Source organism: Syngnathoides biaculeatus, chromosome 17 (assembly GCF_019802595.1).
Source record: "Syngnathoides biaculeatus isolate LvHL_M chromosome 17, ASM1980259v1, whole genome shotgun sequence".
NCBI lineage: Eukaryota > Metazoa > Chordata > Actinopteri > Syngnathiformes > Syngnathidae > Syngnathoides > Syngnathoides biaculeatus.
The window spans coordinates 6884872-6903071 of NC_084656.1; the positions used below are offsets into that span (position 1 = coordinate 6884872).

At 43.6% G+C, this 18200-nt stretch overlaps 2 protein-coding genes across 2 annotated transcripts; one reads left to right on the forward strand and one right to left on the reverse strand.

Annotated features, from left to right (window-relative positions):
• The first annotated feature begins 7957 nt into the window (after positions 1-7957).
• LOC133490992 (dentin sialophosphoprotein-like) lies at positions 7958-9350 on the forward strand. The gene is made up of 3 exons (XM_061801796.1): positions 7958-8037; positions 8193-8265; positions 8687-9350. Exons 2-3 carry the CDS (start codon positions 8206-8208, stop codon positions 9173-9175), a joined length of 549 nt encoding a protein of 182 aa, XP_061657780.1. The 5' UTR covers positions 7958-8037; positions 8193-8205; the 3' UTR covers positions 9176-9350.
• A 3130-nt stretch (positions 9351-12480) lies between these two features.
• spp1 (secreted phosphoprotein 1) lies at positions 12481-17911 on the reverse strand. The gene is made up of 8 exons (XM_061801427.1): positions 17808-17911; positions 16159-16228; positions 15872-15916; positions 15689-15763; positions 15515-15580; positions 15248-15406; positions 14398-14742; positions 12481-13289 (listed from the first exon to the last, which is right to left on the reverse strand). Exons 2-8 carry the CDS (start codon positions 16210-16212, stop codon positions 13005-13007), a joined length of 1029 nt encoding a protein of 342 aa, XP_061657411.1. The 5' UTR covers positions 16213-16228; positions 17808-17911; the 3' UTR covers positions 12481-13004.
• Between the last annotated feature and the right edge of the window lie 289 nt (positions 17912-18200).

The window sequence follows — 18200 nt, forward strand, 5'->3', positions numbered from 1 at the left end:
CCTACATTATAGAAACTAACTAACAATTAACTAAATGTTCATTACTTATTGGATAAAAATAGTATTATGGGCTAGTTTTTTTTAAACCTATTTCTGAAATTGCAAATTTGGTCAAATGTATTATGTATGTAAGTGATTTCCAACCTTTATAAAGTCAAGGCACATATTTTACATTTGAAAAATCTCACGGCACACCAACAAAAGTAAATGTCACCAAAAATGGAGCCATTAATTACTGTATGTACATCCTGCCATCTAATAAAAGAGGATTTTTTTGTCCTGTCTGTCATTGTGCCTCACTCACATAAATAGCATGAATGAAAAATGAATAAAGATACATTAATATTTGGAATAAATGTTTTTTTAGCAATTACATAAAATTGGAGATCTTCACACGGCACACCTGAAGAGTGTACTGTTTGGGAATCATTGATGTTGTCAAGAACGAGACTCGAGGGCGGACCCAAATGCACGACTCAATTGACAGGTAAGCAGTGCGGAATAAGCCTTTATTCGTTCCTGTCACGACCCATCAGAACGGGAGTAGGACCCAAATGCAGGACTCGGAAGATGCAAGGTAGTTCGTGGAGAAATTATTCAGTGGTCGCGGATCGGGCAGGCAGTCAGGGGCAGCAGCGGTAGTTGGGACGTCGGGCGAAGAGAGCAGGTGAGCGGGCAGGCAGGAGTCGGTACACGAGAGAACGATCAAAGCAGGCAGAAGTGTCAAAGGAGTCAGGCTTACGAGGTTGGTCGGAGAACAGGCGAAGGTCAGTACACACGGGTAGTCCATCAGGGAAACTAGAGTGCTGGAACGGGACATGAACCTCAACGATCTGGCGCCGACCAGTCGTCATCAGGGTCAAATAAATACACAGGATAATCAGCCCGCATGAGGGGCAGGTGTGCGCCTCCCAATCAGCGCAACCGCGTGGGCACCCGCACAGCCCGGGCTGGAGCGGCAGGATCATGAGAGTTCCAGCATCAGTTACCAGGGAGTCAGTCCAAACAAGCAACAGGATCAGTAAAGGCAGGCTTACGGGGTAGGACGGGAGACAGGCGTTGGTCGGCACACGGGAGGTTGGCGTCAGGAATACAGAAGTGCGGGAACGAGGCATGCGAGGCAACGATCTGGCGAAGACCAGTCGTCCCCGGGGTCCTACAAATACCAAGGTTAATCAGTCAGGATGAGGCGCAGGTGTGCGCCTCCTAATCAGCGCCGGTGTGCTGGCCATGCCAGGACTGGAAGGCAGGATTATGACAGTCCCCCCCCCCCCCCCCCCGCCACCCTTAACGGCCGGCTCCAGACGGCCCAGGAGCATCAGGAAGGACCGCGTGGAAGTCCCTGATGAGGGTGGGGTTTACGATGAAGCGGGAGGGGATCCAGGAACACTCCTCCGGGCCGTACCCCTCCCACTCCACCAAGTACTGGACCCCCTGCCCCTGCGACGAGAAGACAGCAGCTGGCACACAGAATACACCGGACTGTCGTCCACCATGCGGGGGTGCGGGCGGCTTGACCGGAGGAACCAGCGGTGATGGACGGGTCGGGCGGAGCCTGCTCACGTGGAAGGTGAGGTGGACCCTCATCGACCTGGGGAGCTTCAGTGACATGGCGACATAACCATGCACGATGTGGAACGGAGCCATACCTGTGGAGGCTGAGGGCAGGGAGTTGTGAACATACTCCACCCATCTGAGGTGCTGGCTCCAAGTACTGTGGTTCCGAGATGCCAAGCAGCGCAGGCCGGTCTCCAAATCCTGGTTGACCCTATCGGTCTGGCCGTTGGACTCCGGGTGGTGGCCCGATGTCAGACTCGCTGAAGCGCCGATGAGGGTGCAGAACTCCCTCCAGAACCGGGAAATGAAGTGTGGTCCTCTGTCCGAAACGATATCCACCGGGAGCCCGTGATAGCAGATGACCTCGTCTAGCAGCAACTGGGTCGTCTGCTTGACGGATGGGATCTTCAGGGCCGGCACGAAATAGACCATCTTGGAGAACCAGTCGACTATGGAAAGTATCACCGTGTTCCCCTGGGAGGGAGGTAAACCGGTGAAGAAGTCCACCGCGATATGTGACCACGGGAGAGAGGGAATAGGCAGAGGCCGCAGCTCTCCCCAAGGACGCAGGCGGGATGTCTTGTTGGCCGCACATACCGGGCAGGCGTTGACGTACTCTCTCACGTCCTTACCTAGAGTGAGTCACCAGAACCATTGTTCGACGACCGAGCGCGTCTTTGCCATGTCCGGGTGGCAGACTATCTTGTTGGTGTGGGCCCAGTCAATGATGTCCTCCCGCAGCGCTGGTACCACAAACAGGCGACCAGGAGGACAACCAGCGGGACCCGGCGTGTCCCTCAGGGCCTCCTTCACCCGTGTCCCGACCACCCACGTGAAACCGGAAATGAAGCAGGCCACCGGCAGGATCGGAACGCTCGCAGGCTCTGCGCGATCCCCCTCGTGGATGCGCGAGAGTGCATCCGGTTTGCCATTCTTAGAGCCTGGGCGGAAAGACGAGGTGAAGTGAAAACGGGTGGAGAACAGAGCCCACCTGGCCTGACGAGCGTTCAGCCGCTTCGTGGTCCTCAGATATTCCAGGTCCTTATGATTGGTGAGGACCACGAACGGAACTTGCGACCCCTCCAACCAATGCTGCCTCTCCTCCATCGCCGTCTTGACCACCAGCAGCTCGCGGTCTCCCACGTCGTAGTTACGCTCTGGCGGGGTCAGTCTCCTCGACAGGAAGGCACACAGGTGGACCCTCCCGTCCTTGGTGCTTCTCTGAGATAGAATAGCTCCAATTCCCGAGTACGACGCGTCCACTTCGACCACGAACTGACGATCTGGGTCCGGCACAATGAGCGCGGTGGTAAAACTTGCCTTGAGCTTTTCGAAGGCATCCTGACAGGTCCTGGTCCCCTCAAAGGTGTTACGTGGGGATGTGAGAGCATGGAGAGGGGCGGCAATGGTACTGAAGTTCTGTATGAACTTCTGGTAGAAATTCGCGAAGCCAATGAACCTCTGGATGTCCTTCCTGCCTGCGGGACTGGTCCACTGAAGGACCACGTCGACCTTCCTGGGATCCATGCGGATCTCCCCTTCTGCCAGGATGAACCACAGGAAGAACACGGAGGCTTGGTGGAATTGGCACTTTTCCATATTCACGAACAGCTGGTGCTGTAGCACCTCTCTGACTTGTCTGATGGGGGAGGTCAGGTCCGAAGAAAAAAATCAAAATATCATCGAGGTACACAAACACATTTTTATTCAGTTGCTCCAGAAGCACGTCATCGATGAAGCTTTGGAAAATGGCCGGTCCGTTAGTCAGTCCAAACGGCATCACCAAGTACTCGTAGTGTCCAGTGGGGGTGTTGAATGCCGTCTTCCATTCGTCCCCCTACCGGTTCCGCACCAGATGGTATGCACTCCGCAGGTCCAACTTGGTGAAGATCCGGGCCCCCTGAACTTGTTCGAACACCGTCCCAATCAGGAGAAGAGGGTACCTGTTCTTCACGGTGTTGTCGTTGAGTCCTTGGTAGTCGATGCAGGACCGTAGTGAAGCGTCCTTCTTCTTAACGAAGAAAAACCCTGCACCGGATGGTGAGGACGACGGGCGAATGAGGCCGGCTGCCAGCGACTCCTCGACGTACTTCCTCATGGCCTGGTGGTCCGGTCCTGTTAGAGAAAACAACCTCCCTCGAGGGGGTGAGGTGCCAGGCAGGAAGGGAGAGTAGGTTGCAGGGAAGCAGCCGGAACGGACAGCCGCATTTCTCCTTCGGCCAGCGCGTCCATTTGTCCCTGGACGACAAATCTTTGATTGACCTTGAGTGCGAGCGCGATGAGTGCATCCAACGAAGGAGGGAGATCCACAGCGATGAGGAGACCGCGGATCTGCGGGGAGAGCCCCTGGAAGAGGGTGTCGTGGAGGGCGTCCTCGTTCCATCGGCTCTCGGCTGCCCGGATCCGGAACTCGATGGCGTATTCGGAAACACGGCGTTGACCCTGACGTAGCGTCATAAGCGAAGCCACTGCTCTGCGTTCCAGCGCCGTGTACTGGAACACCTGTTTCAAGGCACAGACGAAGGCCATCCAGGAACGACACGTCTCCGAGTTGCGGCTCCATTCCGCCGTGGCCCATGCCTCCGCCCCTTCCCGTCATGTGAGAGATGACAAAGACGATCCGGGAGTACCCCGGCACACTGTTTGGGAATCATTGATGTTGTCAAGAACGAGACTTGAGGGCGGACCCAAATGCACGACTCAGGTGACAGGTAAGCAGTGAGGAATAAGCCTTTATTCATTCCAGCGTCAGTTACCAGGGGGTCAGTCCAAACAAGCAACAGGATCAGTAAAGGCAGGCTTACGGGGTAGGACGGGAGACAGGCGTTGGTCGGTACATGGGAGGTTGGCATCAGGAGTACGGAAGTGCGGGAATGAGGCATGCGAGGCAACGATCTGGCGAAGACTAGTCGTCCCCAGGGTCCCATAAATACCGAGGTTAATCCGTCAGGATGAGGCGTAGGTGTGCGCCTCCTAATCAGCGCTGGTGTGCTGGCCACGCCCAGCCTTGACTAGAAGGCAGGATCATGACAGATGTATGTAATGTATAAAATGTTCATCTCCAGTATGTGAAGACACTGGCAATTATTTCTCACAATAATTATCACCAATGATTTAATAAAGTAGGAAAATCATAATCTATATACAATACTTGATCTATAAATCTCAAAGATTTGCAAGAGTTTACATTTTCAAATGATCACGTCTATAATATTCCTAGAAAATCACAAGCTCCCACCATGATGACCTATTTTCAGCCCACAGGTTCATCATGTGGTGCCTGGGGGCGTCATGTTGAGGGCCCCCATGACGGACACAATGATACAAGCTAGTTGTTGTGGGGCTGCAGCATGTACTGAGTGGTATTACCGAGTCATATTCAGGGTAACACGTTGGATTATTGCCCTTTCCACGTTCAAGAGCTTCACCATAGAAAGAAAGCTTTCAAGGACAAGTTATTTTTATTCAATCCACGATGCTTGCCTACGTCCTATTTGTTTAGACTTCATAATTTTTTAATGAGTAATATCAGAAGTACAGTTGTGCCACATGCCGTGCGACGAACTGGCGACCAGTTCAGGGTGTACTTTGCCTTTGGCCTGAAGTTAGCTGGGAGAGGCTCCAGGACTCCCGCGGCCCTTGTGAGTATAAGTGGCTTGGAAAATGGACATGAACCTTTAATATACTGTAGGTAATTTTAATCAAATTGGACAATATCAATTCTATCCACTATCTATGGTCGGACCTTTTCCACAGAAAAAGTGGGAACCCACTGTATAAAATGCTTCTTTCATGAAAATATAAAGTGGCAAAGTGACTGTATTTGTGGTTATAGCTTAATATTTACCCAGGTTTGTAGCAGTACTAATGACGCATAAGTGACGCCAGCGACAGGAAGTGTGATATGTGGATTGAGGTTATTTAGACAAGAGGAAGTGGTTTTCTTCAGGATATGGTGTGTATACGATGTCTGTGTGATGATGATGATGATGACTACAATTATTCATGTAGAGTAAATAACCAAATTCCCGCTTCGCACATAACACATTGGCATCGTATCCATTTTTTGTACGTAATAAGGTTTACCCTCTGTTTGGCAGAATATGACAACTGTGCTCTCCACAGTGCCTTAAGTTAACAGCTGAGGGTGAGTGTTAAAAACTATCATAATTTTTTTCAACACAAACAATCCCATGAACATTGTTCCATTCCAATGTACACATTGTCAACCAAATCAGTGTTCTCAGATATACCAAAGATTTCCGAGCAATGTTAAACTCAGAAAATGGTGGGGAGTGGGTTTCTGTTGTAAAAAGTTAGAGTAACTTTCACAATAGTTTCAAATAAATGAATCCTTCCATGCATCAATTTTCTTAGCCGCTTATCCTCACAAGGGTCACGGGAGTACTAGAGACTATCTCAGCTGTCAACAGGCAGGAGGCAGGGCACACACTGAACCGATCGCCAGGCAATAGCAGGGCACATAGAAACAAACAGCCGCACTCACAATCACACCTAGGGGCAATTTAGAGTGTCCAATTAATGTTGCATGTTTTTGGGATGCGGGAGGGAACTGGAGTGCCCGGAGAAAACCCACGCAGGCACGGGGAGAAAATGCAAACTCTTCACTGCTCGGGCCGCCATTGAACCCAGGTTCTCAGAACTGTAAGGTCACCGCTTTCTAGCTGAGACACGGTGCAGCCCGTTTCAAATAAATGTTAAAAACATTCTAAAATTTCAAGTTAATAATTGTATATTCAAAACAGTAAGGTTTATTAGTTTTAATATTAAATATCTTGTCTTTGAACTGTATTCAATATATTGTATAGGTTGAACACTATTTGCAATTTTTCTGTTTCCACACAAGGTCCCCACTTCATTTGAATTGGGTTTGGATTAAAAGAGCATGTTAGTTGTGTGGGAACCAAAAAACATATGAGATGTTGTGGTACGGCTATTATTTGATCCAATTTGCCTCATGATTCTGAATCAGATATTATTCAAAATAAAAATAGATTTGGTGCTGTGAAGATAACATGTGTCCTATTACTCAATCAATGAAATGTATTTGTGAAGCACTTAATAAGAAAGGTGTTACAAAGGGGTGATGACTCCATTACATCCAAGTCAAGGGTCATGGGAGTGTTGGAGCCTATCCCAGCTGACTTAAAAGTCACTTAAAAATAATTTCTTTCCTAAATTGGTTTGTGGATGTGCTCGAGGAGGCAGATTCCACTGCTAACAATAAAATGTGAATAGAACATGCAAATTGCCCACAGGTAGTTTACGTTATCTGTGTCTTTTGGAAGTTCTTTTAATTACAAATTGTCTTTATGATTCACCCTGAAGTAACAGGAAGAGGAGTTTCAGTAGCTATTTCACTACTGAAATAGCACACTTGTGTCACACAGACATACACGTACACACTTATCAAACTCTTATTACACTGTAAAATTCCACAGGCCGCCATTCAGTCTGTCTAAATGATGAATAAATTCTCTGATTCATCAAATACTATATTTCATGCAGTACTTCAGTCGTATCATTGCCATGACAAACTTCACAGGTATCAGATCAGTCCAGCCAAAAATACTAAAATCGGATGTAATTCACTGTCAAACACCCACTCCCATTTTTTTCCCCCTGAATTCTTTCCTTATGGAATATCTGCACAACAGGAAATAAAGATGGCTAGTTGAAATGTGGATAATGACACAGTTCTAATACATCTACAATGTAGTGAACAATGGATTAACATTACAGTAAATATCCACTTTTTATACTGCTAAATCTGTTTGAAATAGTGTTTGAAATTAGGGCTCTACACTGTTCCAAACCTAACTCATCCAAATATAGTAAACTGTGGACCTTGAAACGTGTTCTGCCACACATACAAGAACTTGAAAAAAAACAATGGTGGGGGGGGGTTTCCCCAAATTGTCCCCACAAAGGTGGAGGTTTACAAATGTTTTGCATTGCCCAAAATAATATAATTGCTAGTAAGACTCAAAGAATCCAGCACTGTGTTTTTAAGCATTTTAACTGTGACCTCTACTGTACACCATGTATCCACACTATAAACGCAACACAAACGGCAATGAGTTAAAGTTAATTTCCAATTAAACATTTAGCATTTAAATATTTGGATGTTTTCGAAACAGAAAAATTCCAACTGATGAACTGAATCTGAATTTTTTGTTGTCTGAACTTTCTGACCCCCACCCCCCACCCCACCCCACCCCCCCGCCCCCCCGCACACACGCACACACACACACACACACACACCGCAGATAACCTAGTCTTACTCAAGCCTCTCAACCAAAGACATAATAGCCCTGCCCAGCTTCTCCGCACAGCATATTTAAGCATCACATCACCCGAAATGACACACACACACACATATACTTTAGGACTCAACATTGACAACATTTTAGAGAACTGAAAGATCCAGGTGACTGTTCTGGTATCATAAGAAAAAAGGTAAATCTATTACTATGAATTACTATTTACACCAAATATATTTTTGAATCCCTGAAGTAATACAGTTTGTAATATTATGACAGTTTATTTAATATTATATGTAATATTTTTAATGTTATATGGACAGTGATTTTTGAAAATCTTTTTATTTTCAGGAACCAATTTAAGATGAATCTTTCAACATTTCCACTTCTTGTTGTATTTCTTGCTACAGCATCTGCCAAACCAGTAAGGCTTGCGCTCATCCTTCTCACTCACATATTGCCTTTTAAACACTAGTCTCATTCAAATCCTCATTATTTATTCAAGGAAAGGAATTTAGTTTGCATATGAGTAAAGTTAGTTAATTAGTTATATTTTAGTTATTATAATGTAACATACACACTTTGGGGAAAATGTAGAACATCAAAGTAGGAATCAATAGTGATATTTGTCTTCACAAATGGAAAGTTTTTGTCACTGACTTGGCATCATTAAACCCATAAATTTATTTATCATTTGAATTCAAAATAAGTATTGCTAAAATTGTGAATTTACACATTAATCTTCATCCAGAAAAGAAAATCTTTATTAAGTGGGACATTTGTTTTTCTGTATCAACATTGGTAAATGATATACAGTATCCTTTGATTTTATATTTTCTCTACAGATTGCAGAGAAATGGCAACAAGATGCTGACATAATTGCCAGAAACCAGAAACAAGGCTCACTAGATGGGGACAACTTGTGGCTTTCTGAGTCAGCTCAGTCACATGAGTCACTGGAATCCAGAGACGTCTATGACAGTGAATCGTCTGAGGAGTCGCTGCTCGAATCTTCCCAGGAGTCATCTGAAGAATCCTTTGAGGAGAGACCAAACAAGTCTTCTGAAGGGTCCAGCCAGCGTTCCTCTGATGAATCGTCTGAGGATTCCTCTGATGAGTCTTCCAAAGAATCATCTGAGGAATCTTCTGACGAGTCATCTGACGAATCCTCCGAGGAAGTGACGGTCACAGTTCCCACTACCACAACCGCAGATGACACAAACACCCCCACGTCCAAACCTGCCACGACAAGCCCTGGTGAGCCAGGAACAACCACACCTGCTGCAGGCGTCTCCGCAGAGGCTCCCACCACTGAAAGAAGAGGAGACAACTAAAGACGGAGCTCATGAACCTGAATGTATAACTATCGTAAAAATGAGGATTGTTGACTGAAAATTGATTGGAATCATTGTAACAAGCCATTTCTTGTTCCGAAGCAAATGTTTATTGTGGCAGCCTGCTGAATGGCTATAATATAATTAATACTGCATTACTTAATCATGTATTTATTCGAACATTTCAGGATAGTTAATAAATAATTGTGTTCTTGTATAAAATTGACTTGATCGTTTGTCCACATCTACCATATGATACATACACAGCTAATGTCCCATTTCTGACATTATGCTCCACAAAAACAATATACTGTAAGAAAAAGATGTCAAAATGTTCATCTTGTCACACACATTGTCACTTATGTAATGCATGTGGTGAACTCGTAAAAATACACCCACCCGTCTCAGCTACACTTGCACAACATCATCATATCCAGTGCAAGAGTTATGATACAAGAGTTGTGACATCGCAAAGACAGTGACTGCAAATATGTGGTGGTGTTGGCTGGCAACCAGGTCAGGGTATACGTCAGCTGGGATAGGCACCAGCATGCCGACAAACATAGTGAGGATAAGCGCTAAGGAAAACGGATGGATGGATAAGGTGGTGAGTAACAGAAGGCCGTGTTGGAGAAATTATAAGACTTGTGCATCTGGCGAGAGCTAATATTGTCGACTCGTCAAGAGAACATATAGAGACCCAAAAGACAGTCCCCCAAGAATGGCTTTGAGAGAAAAACTAGATATTGCTGAAAAGCCCTGATATGAAACCTATCGAACATGGATGGAAGGGATTGTCACATGCAATTTGAAGAAGGCACCTTTTAAACATAAAACAACTTGAGCTGTTTGCTTTGATGCAAATTTAAACAAAATATGTCTACTTCAGTACTGTATTTCCAAAGACTAACGTGGCTCAATAAGATGTAGCACTACGGCACACTACACCTCACAAGTGTGTTTCATGGTAGCGGAGAGTGTGTTTGTTGTATTTGTATTCTTTACTTCCCTTCTGCTGTTTCTCCATGGTGAGTTCTACAACATTGACTTGATATCATCATGGGGACGATTTGCATGACCTTAACGTGTATGGTTTCATATTTTTTCTCATCTTATTTTATGCATGATTTTTAGACTAAAGTAAGAATACAAAAAGACAGAAAAGTTAAATAGTGCAAGTTTAGTTGCCAATTGATATCTATTGTTTTCCGCTATTTGTACTGTAAATTACTCAAATCATGTAGCTTATTAAACAAATTGCTAGCCATGATTTGAACACAAGTAGATAGATTTAAAGGTCAAGTGTCATCCCTATAAACATTCTAAAATAGATATTGTAATGAAAAATACATATAACATTATTCACGTCAATGTATATATGAAAAAATAAATATGAACGGAGAACGCGTCATTCATACTCAAAGTTGCGGAAGTGTCATTCGAAGACATTCAAGTGGTCGCCATATTGGTTGCATCGCGGCCCATCGGTGCCGAGGTGACTTATCAAGGCGTCAAGCCCGGGCACATTACACCGTTGTTGTCGCAGGCGGCTGAGGGCAGCATTGTCGGCAGCGCTGTTCAGAGCCGCCGCCGTCCGCAAGCCCAACAAGCAGCCTTCGCCGAAGCCATGACCGGCGGACGCGGCGCCTCGGCCAGGGTGGCTCATTTTCGGCGCTGAGGTGGCTTACCACGGAGCTGTGTGCTTTACGGCGTTGTCGTTGCACGCGGCTGAGTGTGCCATCGTCGGGAGCGTTGTTCATAACCGCTGCCGTCAGCGAGGCGATGCAGCAGCCTTCGCTGGCAAGCATATCGACACATTTAGCACGCCTGTCACACGTACGCGTATCTTTTATTACGTTATGAGAGACCGATTACATGGTCCGCCTTAAACTATTATTTTTTTTTAGTAGCTGTATACACACCTACCTGTCATTTCGAACCCACGAATGGAATCCATTTTTCACGACAAACCGGGTCTCTTGCAAAGTTATGAAGGGTAAATCCATCCTCCCGAGTGTTCAAGCAATGTTCAGCAATGCAACGAGCCTGCATTTTGGCTAACTCGAAGGAACAATGAGCTACCTTCCCGGAGGTAAAACTAATAGAAACAAACGAGTCCACTTGAGGGCGGTCCTGCCATGTACGTCTCTTCCTGCTTCTTCTCGAAAAAAAATCCCTCGAGAGAATTTTCATGGCGGAAGTTACAAAAAGCTGTATACGTCAAAATCATGTTTTGTGGTGAAAAAACGCATGGGTCCATGTCGGCTGCCATTTTGTCATTAATAACATACTAAAAATCATGCATTTCATGACAGTGGCCCTTTAATGTTGTTATATCACAGTCCACCTGTTGCTGATTCATTGCATTGTAGACTTGTATTTTTCATTTCACACTGCATATAATGTACCATGTTGTAGGATTTTGAGCATATGCTGTAATTCTATTATTGGTGAAATAAACACATCCTAGTCTAAAACATTGAAACTTTTTTTTAATGAAAGAAAGATTCATCAAAACACTTATTACAAGGAATATAATATATGTCATGTACACAGTACTGTCCTGTACCTGTTTAAAATGTCGGTAAGTGTTTCTCTTTTGATAGGGGGAGGCAACCAATTGATGTATTGTCTGTAGTACAAACGGATGATATAGTGGTTGTCTGCAACGGTGGACCACATTAGTAGTTATTATAGAGGCAAAATTCTTCCCTTGTGCAGTACTTCATCATCTCATTACTGTGCAGTTGTGCCTAAATTTGTGGATTACAGTACAGTAGGGTTCAAAGTTTCGTACCGTCCGTCATCTAGTGGGGAAATGCGTGAATTGAAGGGAAAGTATCACGAGAAATTGATCGATGCTTCGATACAAATGTAAAACTAAAAATAAAGTTCACTTAACAATTTCTAATAATTTGACTTTGAGCAAGGCTTTCTGCATTTTAGCCCCACAAATTTGCAAAATAATTCACTGTTTCTCTGACCATGACACGACCAGCTAGGCCAGGCGAAGATCCAGATCCACTTTCTAGCCAAGCCGATTGATTTAGGTGTTGATTTAGCTATGATTAACTTTCAGCTATAAGTTAATAATCTCTTCTCAAATGCGCTCACAATATGATAGCAAGCAGAAATGTCGCTACCGGTCGAATATACAGTATGCAGTCAAAATTTTGCCACCCTTGCTTATTATGTGCACTCAGAAGATGTCTTTGCAACTTTGACACAACAGATGCATTTTACCAATATCTGACTTTGTCCAAGGCACGAGAGTTTGAACCGAAATAAAGAACCCATACACAGGGTGGATTTATGTAAAATAGTTTTATTTATACTTTAGAAATGGTACAAAATAATACATTACAGGAAACATGAGGGGGGAAATCCACATGTAGTGTAACTAAGAACTGAGACCACCAGCTGATTTTATTTTATAGCGAGCAATAAGATGAACCCCCCACAAGGCAAATACATAGCTTCGAAGATATATGATGCTTGAACTGATTACCAATCACATATTTGAATAAAACTCTCTGGCAACCCTCACGTGGTTTGGTTTAACTCGGTATTGTGCTGATTCATATTTTATTCTTGGTATTTGATCATTTAACCGTACCTATTGGGCCAAGATATAGAATTCAGCATCAAAGAATAAAATAACGCCAGAAAGATCAGAAATGCTTTCTGGACTCTGTAAATCGCTGATAGTAAATAAGCATTTGTTGCCTTGGATTGTCCCTGCCGCAGAAAATGTCTCAGAAGTGGACAGATTGCACCAGAATGTGGCATGGCCTTCTTATACGAATCTATGGGATGCTTTTGTGATGATTTATTTGGCGGTGATGACCACCGGGATGTCAGTGGTGGATTCAGGCTCCATCCCGTGCTCATCTGAGTCACTCTCCATGCTGTCACTCTCGTCAGAATCACTGTCTGCAGCTCCTGGTGTGGCTGTAGCTTCCTCGCTGCTTTGCTCGGGTTCAGATTCCTCTTCTTCCTCTTCCACATCCGCGGAGCTTCCACTATCGCTTCCTTCCTCCTCCTCTGGAAGAACATCCTGGTTCTCAGGAGTGCTGGTTTCCTCCTCCGTTAGGTCAGAGTGCTCCTGGTAAGTCTGAAACAAGGAATATGAGCATTGTTACAACAACACATAACTGCATGAAATATATATTATGTAGTACAGTAGTTGTTTCCCACAAGAAAATGACGTGCATTTAGAGCAGTGAATGTCTTACATGCAGAACTTGACACACAGCGTCACTCTGGCGAGACTAAAAGTTTAGTGCAGCTTTGAGCTGCATACCCCATGGAACGCATGGATCTGTGGTGTTCCCAAGGTCCAACAGTGCAACCTTTTTTAATCCTTACAGCCATCGTATTTCTCAATCGGGTTTCCATCATCTTGGTGAGGGATTGTGTTTCTGCTGTACTGCATATGTTTACTTAAAGACATAATGCAAATGTCAGGTTTATAAAATCAAAGAATGTGGACCTCTTAGGTGTCTACAGCCAGATGGACCAGTCTGAAATTCCTTAAAGCCAAGAGCCATTCAGCCGGCAATGTCAAGGCGCTTGTTGAAACTCTGTAATTAGGATTTTCTCAAATTATGCGACTGACTTTTTTCACGATTGTATTTTTTTTTTTTCCTTTGAAAGTTTGCACGCGGGGCATGACTAATTTGGCTTACTTAAGATATGTAGCGTACAGGCAACAACTATGGTGGTCTCAAAATTTTGAAAAAGAGTTTGGCAAAGTGTTGTGATGTAAAAACATTCTGTTTAGTTGCTGAGTTCTCTGTCACGATAACATTTACAACTGTATACCTACAGCATAACATCAGAAGTTAGTGTAACAATTCCTAACACGCAGTAGGTATTGGTGTATTGATTTGATGCGGAGTGGCGTTGGACCTTTTTTGCGTATCTTTCCAATTTGGCTTTGATTTTCCGTTGAGTGATCAAAAGACCGCGTTTTAGACTGTGGGGAAAAGATTCATGTCTTACACCACAAATATACAATTGGAGCTTCTATCCCAACAGCTAGTGGGAAATTGAGGTCCTGAAATTATAATATAGCCACTGCGTTTCTGATTAGAATGTGAAGGGGGGGTCTTTGCTGCTCTTGATTTCACGTTGAGGGTCATGTCAGGCCTGAACGTCATAGAAATAAGTTGCAACACCATATTAAAAAAAGAAACAATATTATAAACAGTTAAACTGACCTCACTCTTGTACATTTCTGGTGACTTCTCCACCTCATTGACAACGGGCATGTCATAACCCGATTTTTTTCCCGATTCAACGTATTCATAGGACTTGTAAGGTGAAGAAGCCTTGTGGTATGTCTTCTCTTCGCCATACACATAGCTCTTGTACTCGCTGGGGTATCGTCCCATGCTGTCACCGCGGCCTGAGTCTGTATCTGTGACAATAGTGGGCACCAGGGGCTCCTCTGTGGTTTCAAACAGGGGCTCCTCGGTCACAATTACAGGGGTGACTGTCTCAGGAGCGACAGTAGAAGACTCGCCTGACTCGGAGCTGTCTTCCTCATCTTCCTCCTCACTTTCCTAGAGGCACAAATCACATCTCAGCATGAATGGAGAAGTCTCCGGAACTGTACAAAGGGAAATAAATGTTTAATTGTTACAGTAATGTATTTTTATTTTAAAGCACTAAACAAATATATTCCATATTATAGAGAAAATGCTTTTTAAATAATTCATTTTGTTGTGCTTATGCTGATCGGTGTCACAGGTGAGCTGAAGCCTAACCCAGGTGACTAATAAATCAACACACTCAGTTACACCTATGGGCAATTTATAATCTTCAATGAACTTCACATGCATGTCTTTCGAAATTGGGGAGCAAGTTGAAGGACTCAGAGTAAAATTCATATAAACACAACGAAGCCAGGCGGACAAGGACACACGGGGGCTCGTGCCGAGTCTCAAACCCTGAACCTCGACTGTGAGGCAGAAACTGTATCCACATGTCGGTGGTCCAGCTCACCCACAACCCTAATGTGGAATACTAAATATGAGGGCAGGCAGTATTTGTTTTAACTTTACTCACGCTTTCCTCTGATTCATCATCATCATCATCGACGTCATCATCATCATCATCATTGCTGTCTTCAGTTGGTTCATCTTGGTTGTCGATGGAGGGCGTGTCAATTGCAACATCATCTGTAGTTTCAAAGTTGACTAAAGATGGACTCTCGACTGCTGCCTGCTGCAAAAATGCCAAAATCAAAAAGGTCACAAATCCTGAAATTATACTACAATAACAGTTCTGGTACCGTTTATTATGGTGTAAATGCATTCAGACTTGATGTCTTACCTCATCAGAACCGTCTGTGCTCTCATCTGAACCAGCGACAATGGGTGCTAAAAACCTTTGGAATAGCTGCAAGAACATTAGGCAATGTTGTTTTAATTGATTTATTTTCTTTCAGCAAATATGAATGAAAATGAAAAAAGTCAATTTTTAGTTTAATTTCAACGAATGTTGTACCCTAAATGGTGCCACGCGGAATCGAGTCAATTCGGCCATCTGTTTCCGGAAAAGCGAAGCTCCAGGTCGTCTGACCTGTGGACAGAACGAACAGTCGGCGTGGATGTCACATTTTCTTTCTCTGGCCGGCCGTCCATCCATCCATCCATCCATCCATCCATCTGTCCATCTATTTATACCCACCACTTCTTCAGAGCTCTCTGCAGAACTGTCAGAAAATTTTCTTGCCTGAAACGCAGACAAGACCATTCACTACAAAATACATAAAAGATATATTTATTGCCGAGAGAAAAAAATGCAACACATTGCGTTATAGAATTATAGACGTATCGTGCAAATGTGAAAATTGCAGTCTGTAAATGACGTTTTTTATATGATTGCGTGCTGAGTGACTTTCATTGAAATAGGATCAGAAATCACAGTTGCCAACGCAGATTAATTTTGAAGACAACAAAGAGGGAACAACTCACCGGTCGGCAGAGAACTGCAGCAAAGAGCAGAATAAAAACGAGTACCACTTTCATGGTGACTGTGTGGTGCCTGGGAAAAAAAAAAAAAGCAATTACAAATGGAACCATTCAAGTTGAATTGAAACATTATTTTTAGCAAACAACATATGTGTGAATTAGAATGTATATATATATATATATATATATATATATATATATATTATATATATATATATATATATATATATATATATCATCACATCATAGTGTAGCCCATGGCTTCTTGCATAGCTTGAATCACACATGGGAAACTATATTGCACAATCGATATATTGTATATTTAATACATCTTCATCCAATTAACACTTCAGCATCACATAACCATATAAAAGTGTTGGGTCAATGGAAATTGCCTTTTTAGTTTTTACATTGGCTTTCTCTGTGCTCATAATTTTCAGCTCTGTCAAGTAAGAAGAGAAAAGTTTGGACTCTGGTTGTGTAATTTACTATTTGTGTATAAGTGTACAAAACACATCATGAAAGAAGTAAATTGCAAGTTAATGTTAGTGCATCCGCCACAAGACAAAAAAAATGTTGGGACAACTGAAAGGCCGAGTGCCACACACGCACACGCACACACACACACACACACGCACACACACACACACACAGACACAAACAGCATACAGAGCAAAAACTAACATGTCATTCCAAAACCATGCCTAGTAATCTATTGCCGCTCAACCGCTCCTCGTCTCTTTTTTCGGGATTCCCAACAGGTTGCATGGATTTTTTTTTTTTAACCACTCGGCCTCGCAAGCAAGGCTGCTGTTGGTCAGGCTCACTTTACTTCTTTCTCAAGACGGGGTGCTATCAAGGAAAAATATGTCTTCCAGACTCTTGCTGGCATTAAAATGGATGTTTTCCACAAATTGGGAATCATTTGACAATCTACATTGGATCATGGCTGTCAAACTTTGTAGTTCAGGACCTACATACACCCTAATTTGATTTGAAAAGAGCCAGATCACTAACAACCTAGCATACTTAATCATAATAAATAATGATTCCTGTGACCCTTTGTTTTAATTAAACAGATTATTTTAGATTTAATGACATTTTGAAAATCATTGTCAAAAACAATCTCAGATTTTTTGAGAAAATTTGGCTGGAATGTCCTCTACAAGTGTACTTAATAACCAATCAAAGTGATATGGTGCAAAAGTTTAAGTCACAGGTATTTGGAACTGAAAAAAACATGTTGGGATTCAAGCAACGTGTGAAATATAGGGAATTATTACTGCTCAAATTCCAACAAGTGCATTACAATGCTCAAAATTAGCCTTATTCAATGCCCCACTATAATTTTTTCTCTTTCAAACTCATCCTTCCATGTCTGATTTAGCACGCCTGCTTTACATGTCCGTGCAACTGTACATTGCTCAAATTAAATGCTCCTGTCTAAGTATAGTATCTAGAACTATTTGTGTATTTGCTGTGGCACTTTGTACATGTAACACGTAATTCAGTTCCACTCTAACCCTTCTGCTACTTTCCAGATGTTACATAAGTTCTTGCAGCTATTAAAAGCTGCGCATAGAAAACAAATATTAGCCTCCTGCCGGGCACTCCATCTTGTCAACGTTCACATTTTATGAAGCTGTACGAACCTTATTTGCAGTAGCAGGAAGCGTCAGAGAGAAGAAGACTGAGAGGGGTTGATGGCCGTGTGTTCCTGGATGCTGCGCGCTGGCCCTGTGATGCTGCTCCTGTCTCCCTACTGGTCTTTAAATCTTCATGCTTCCGTCAACAGCCAATCAGGGCAGAGACTGTGACGTCATGAGGTTAACCGCGCCATGGTTCACCTCTTGTCTGTCTCCCCCACTTGCTTTGCTTTGTGGTGTGGGGGCTAACGTACGTACACACATATGGATGGAAGTTAATTTAAGAAAATAAACTTGCATGATGTAGATTTAAAAAAAAAACAAAGTGCTATGACAATGATTCAACTTCCCCAAAGACAGAAAAATGTCTGACTGTGGTCTCGCAGGATAATTGACAAT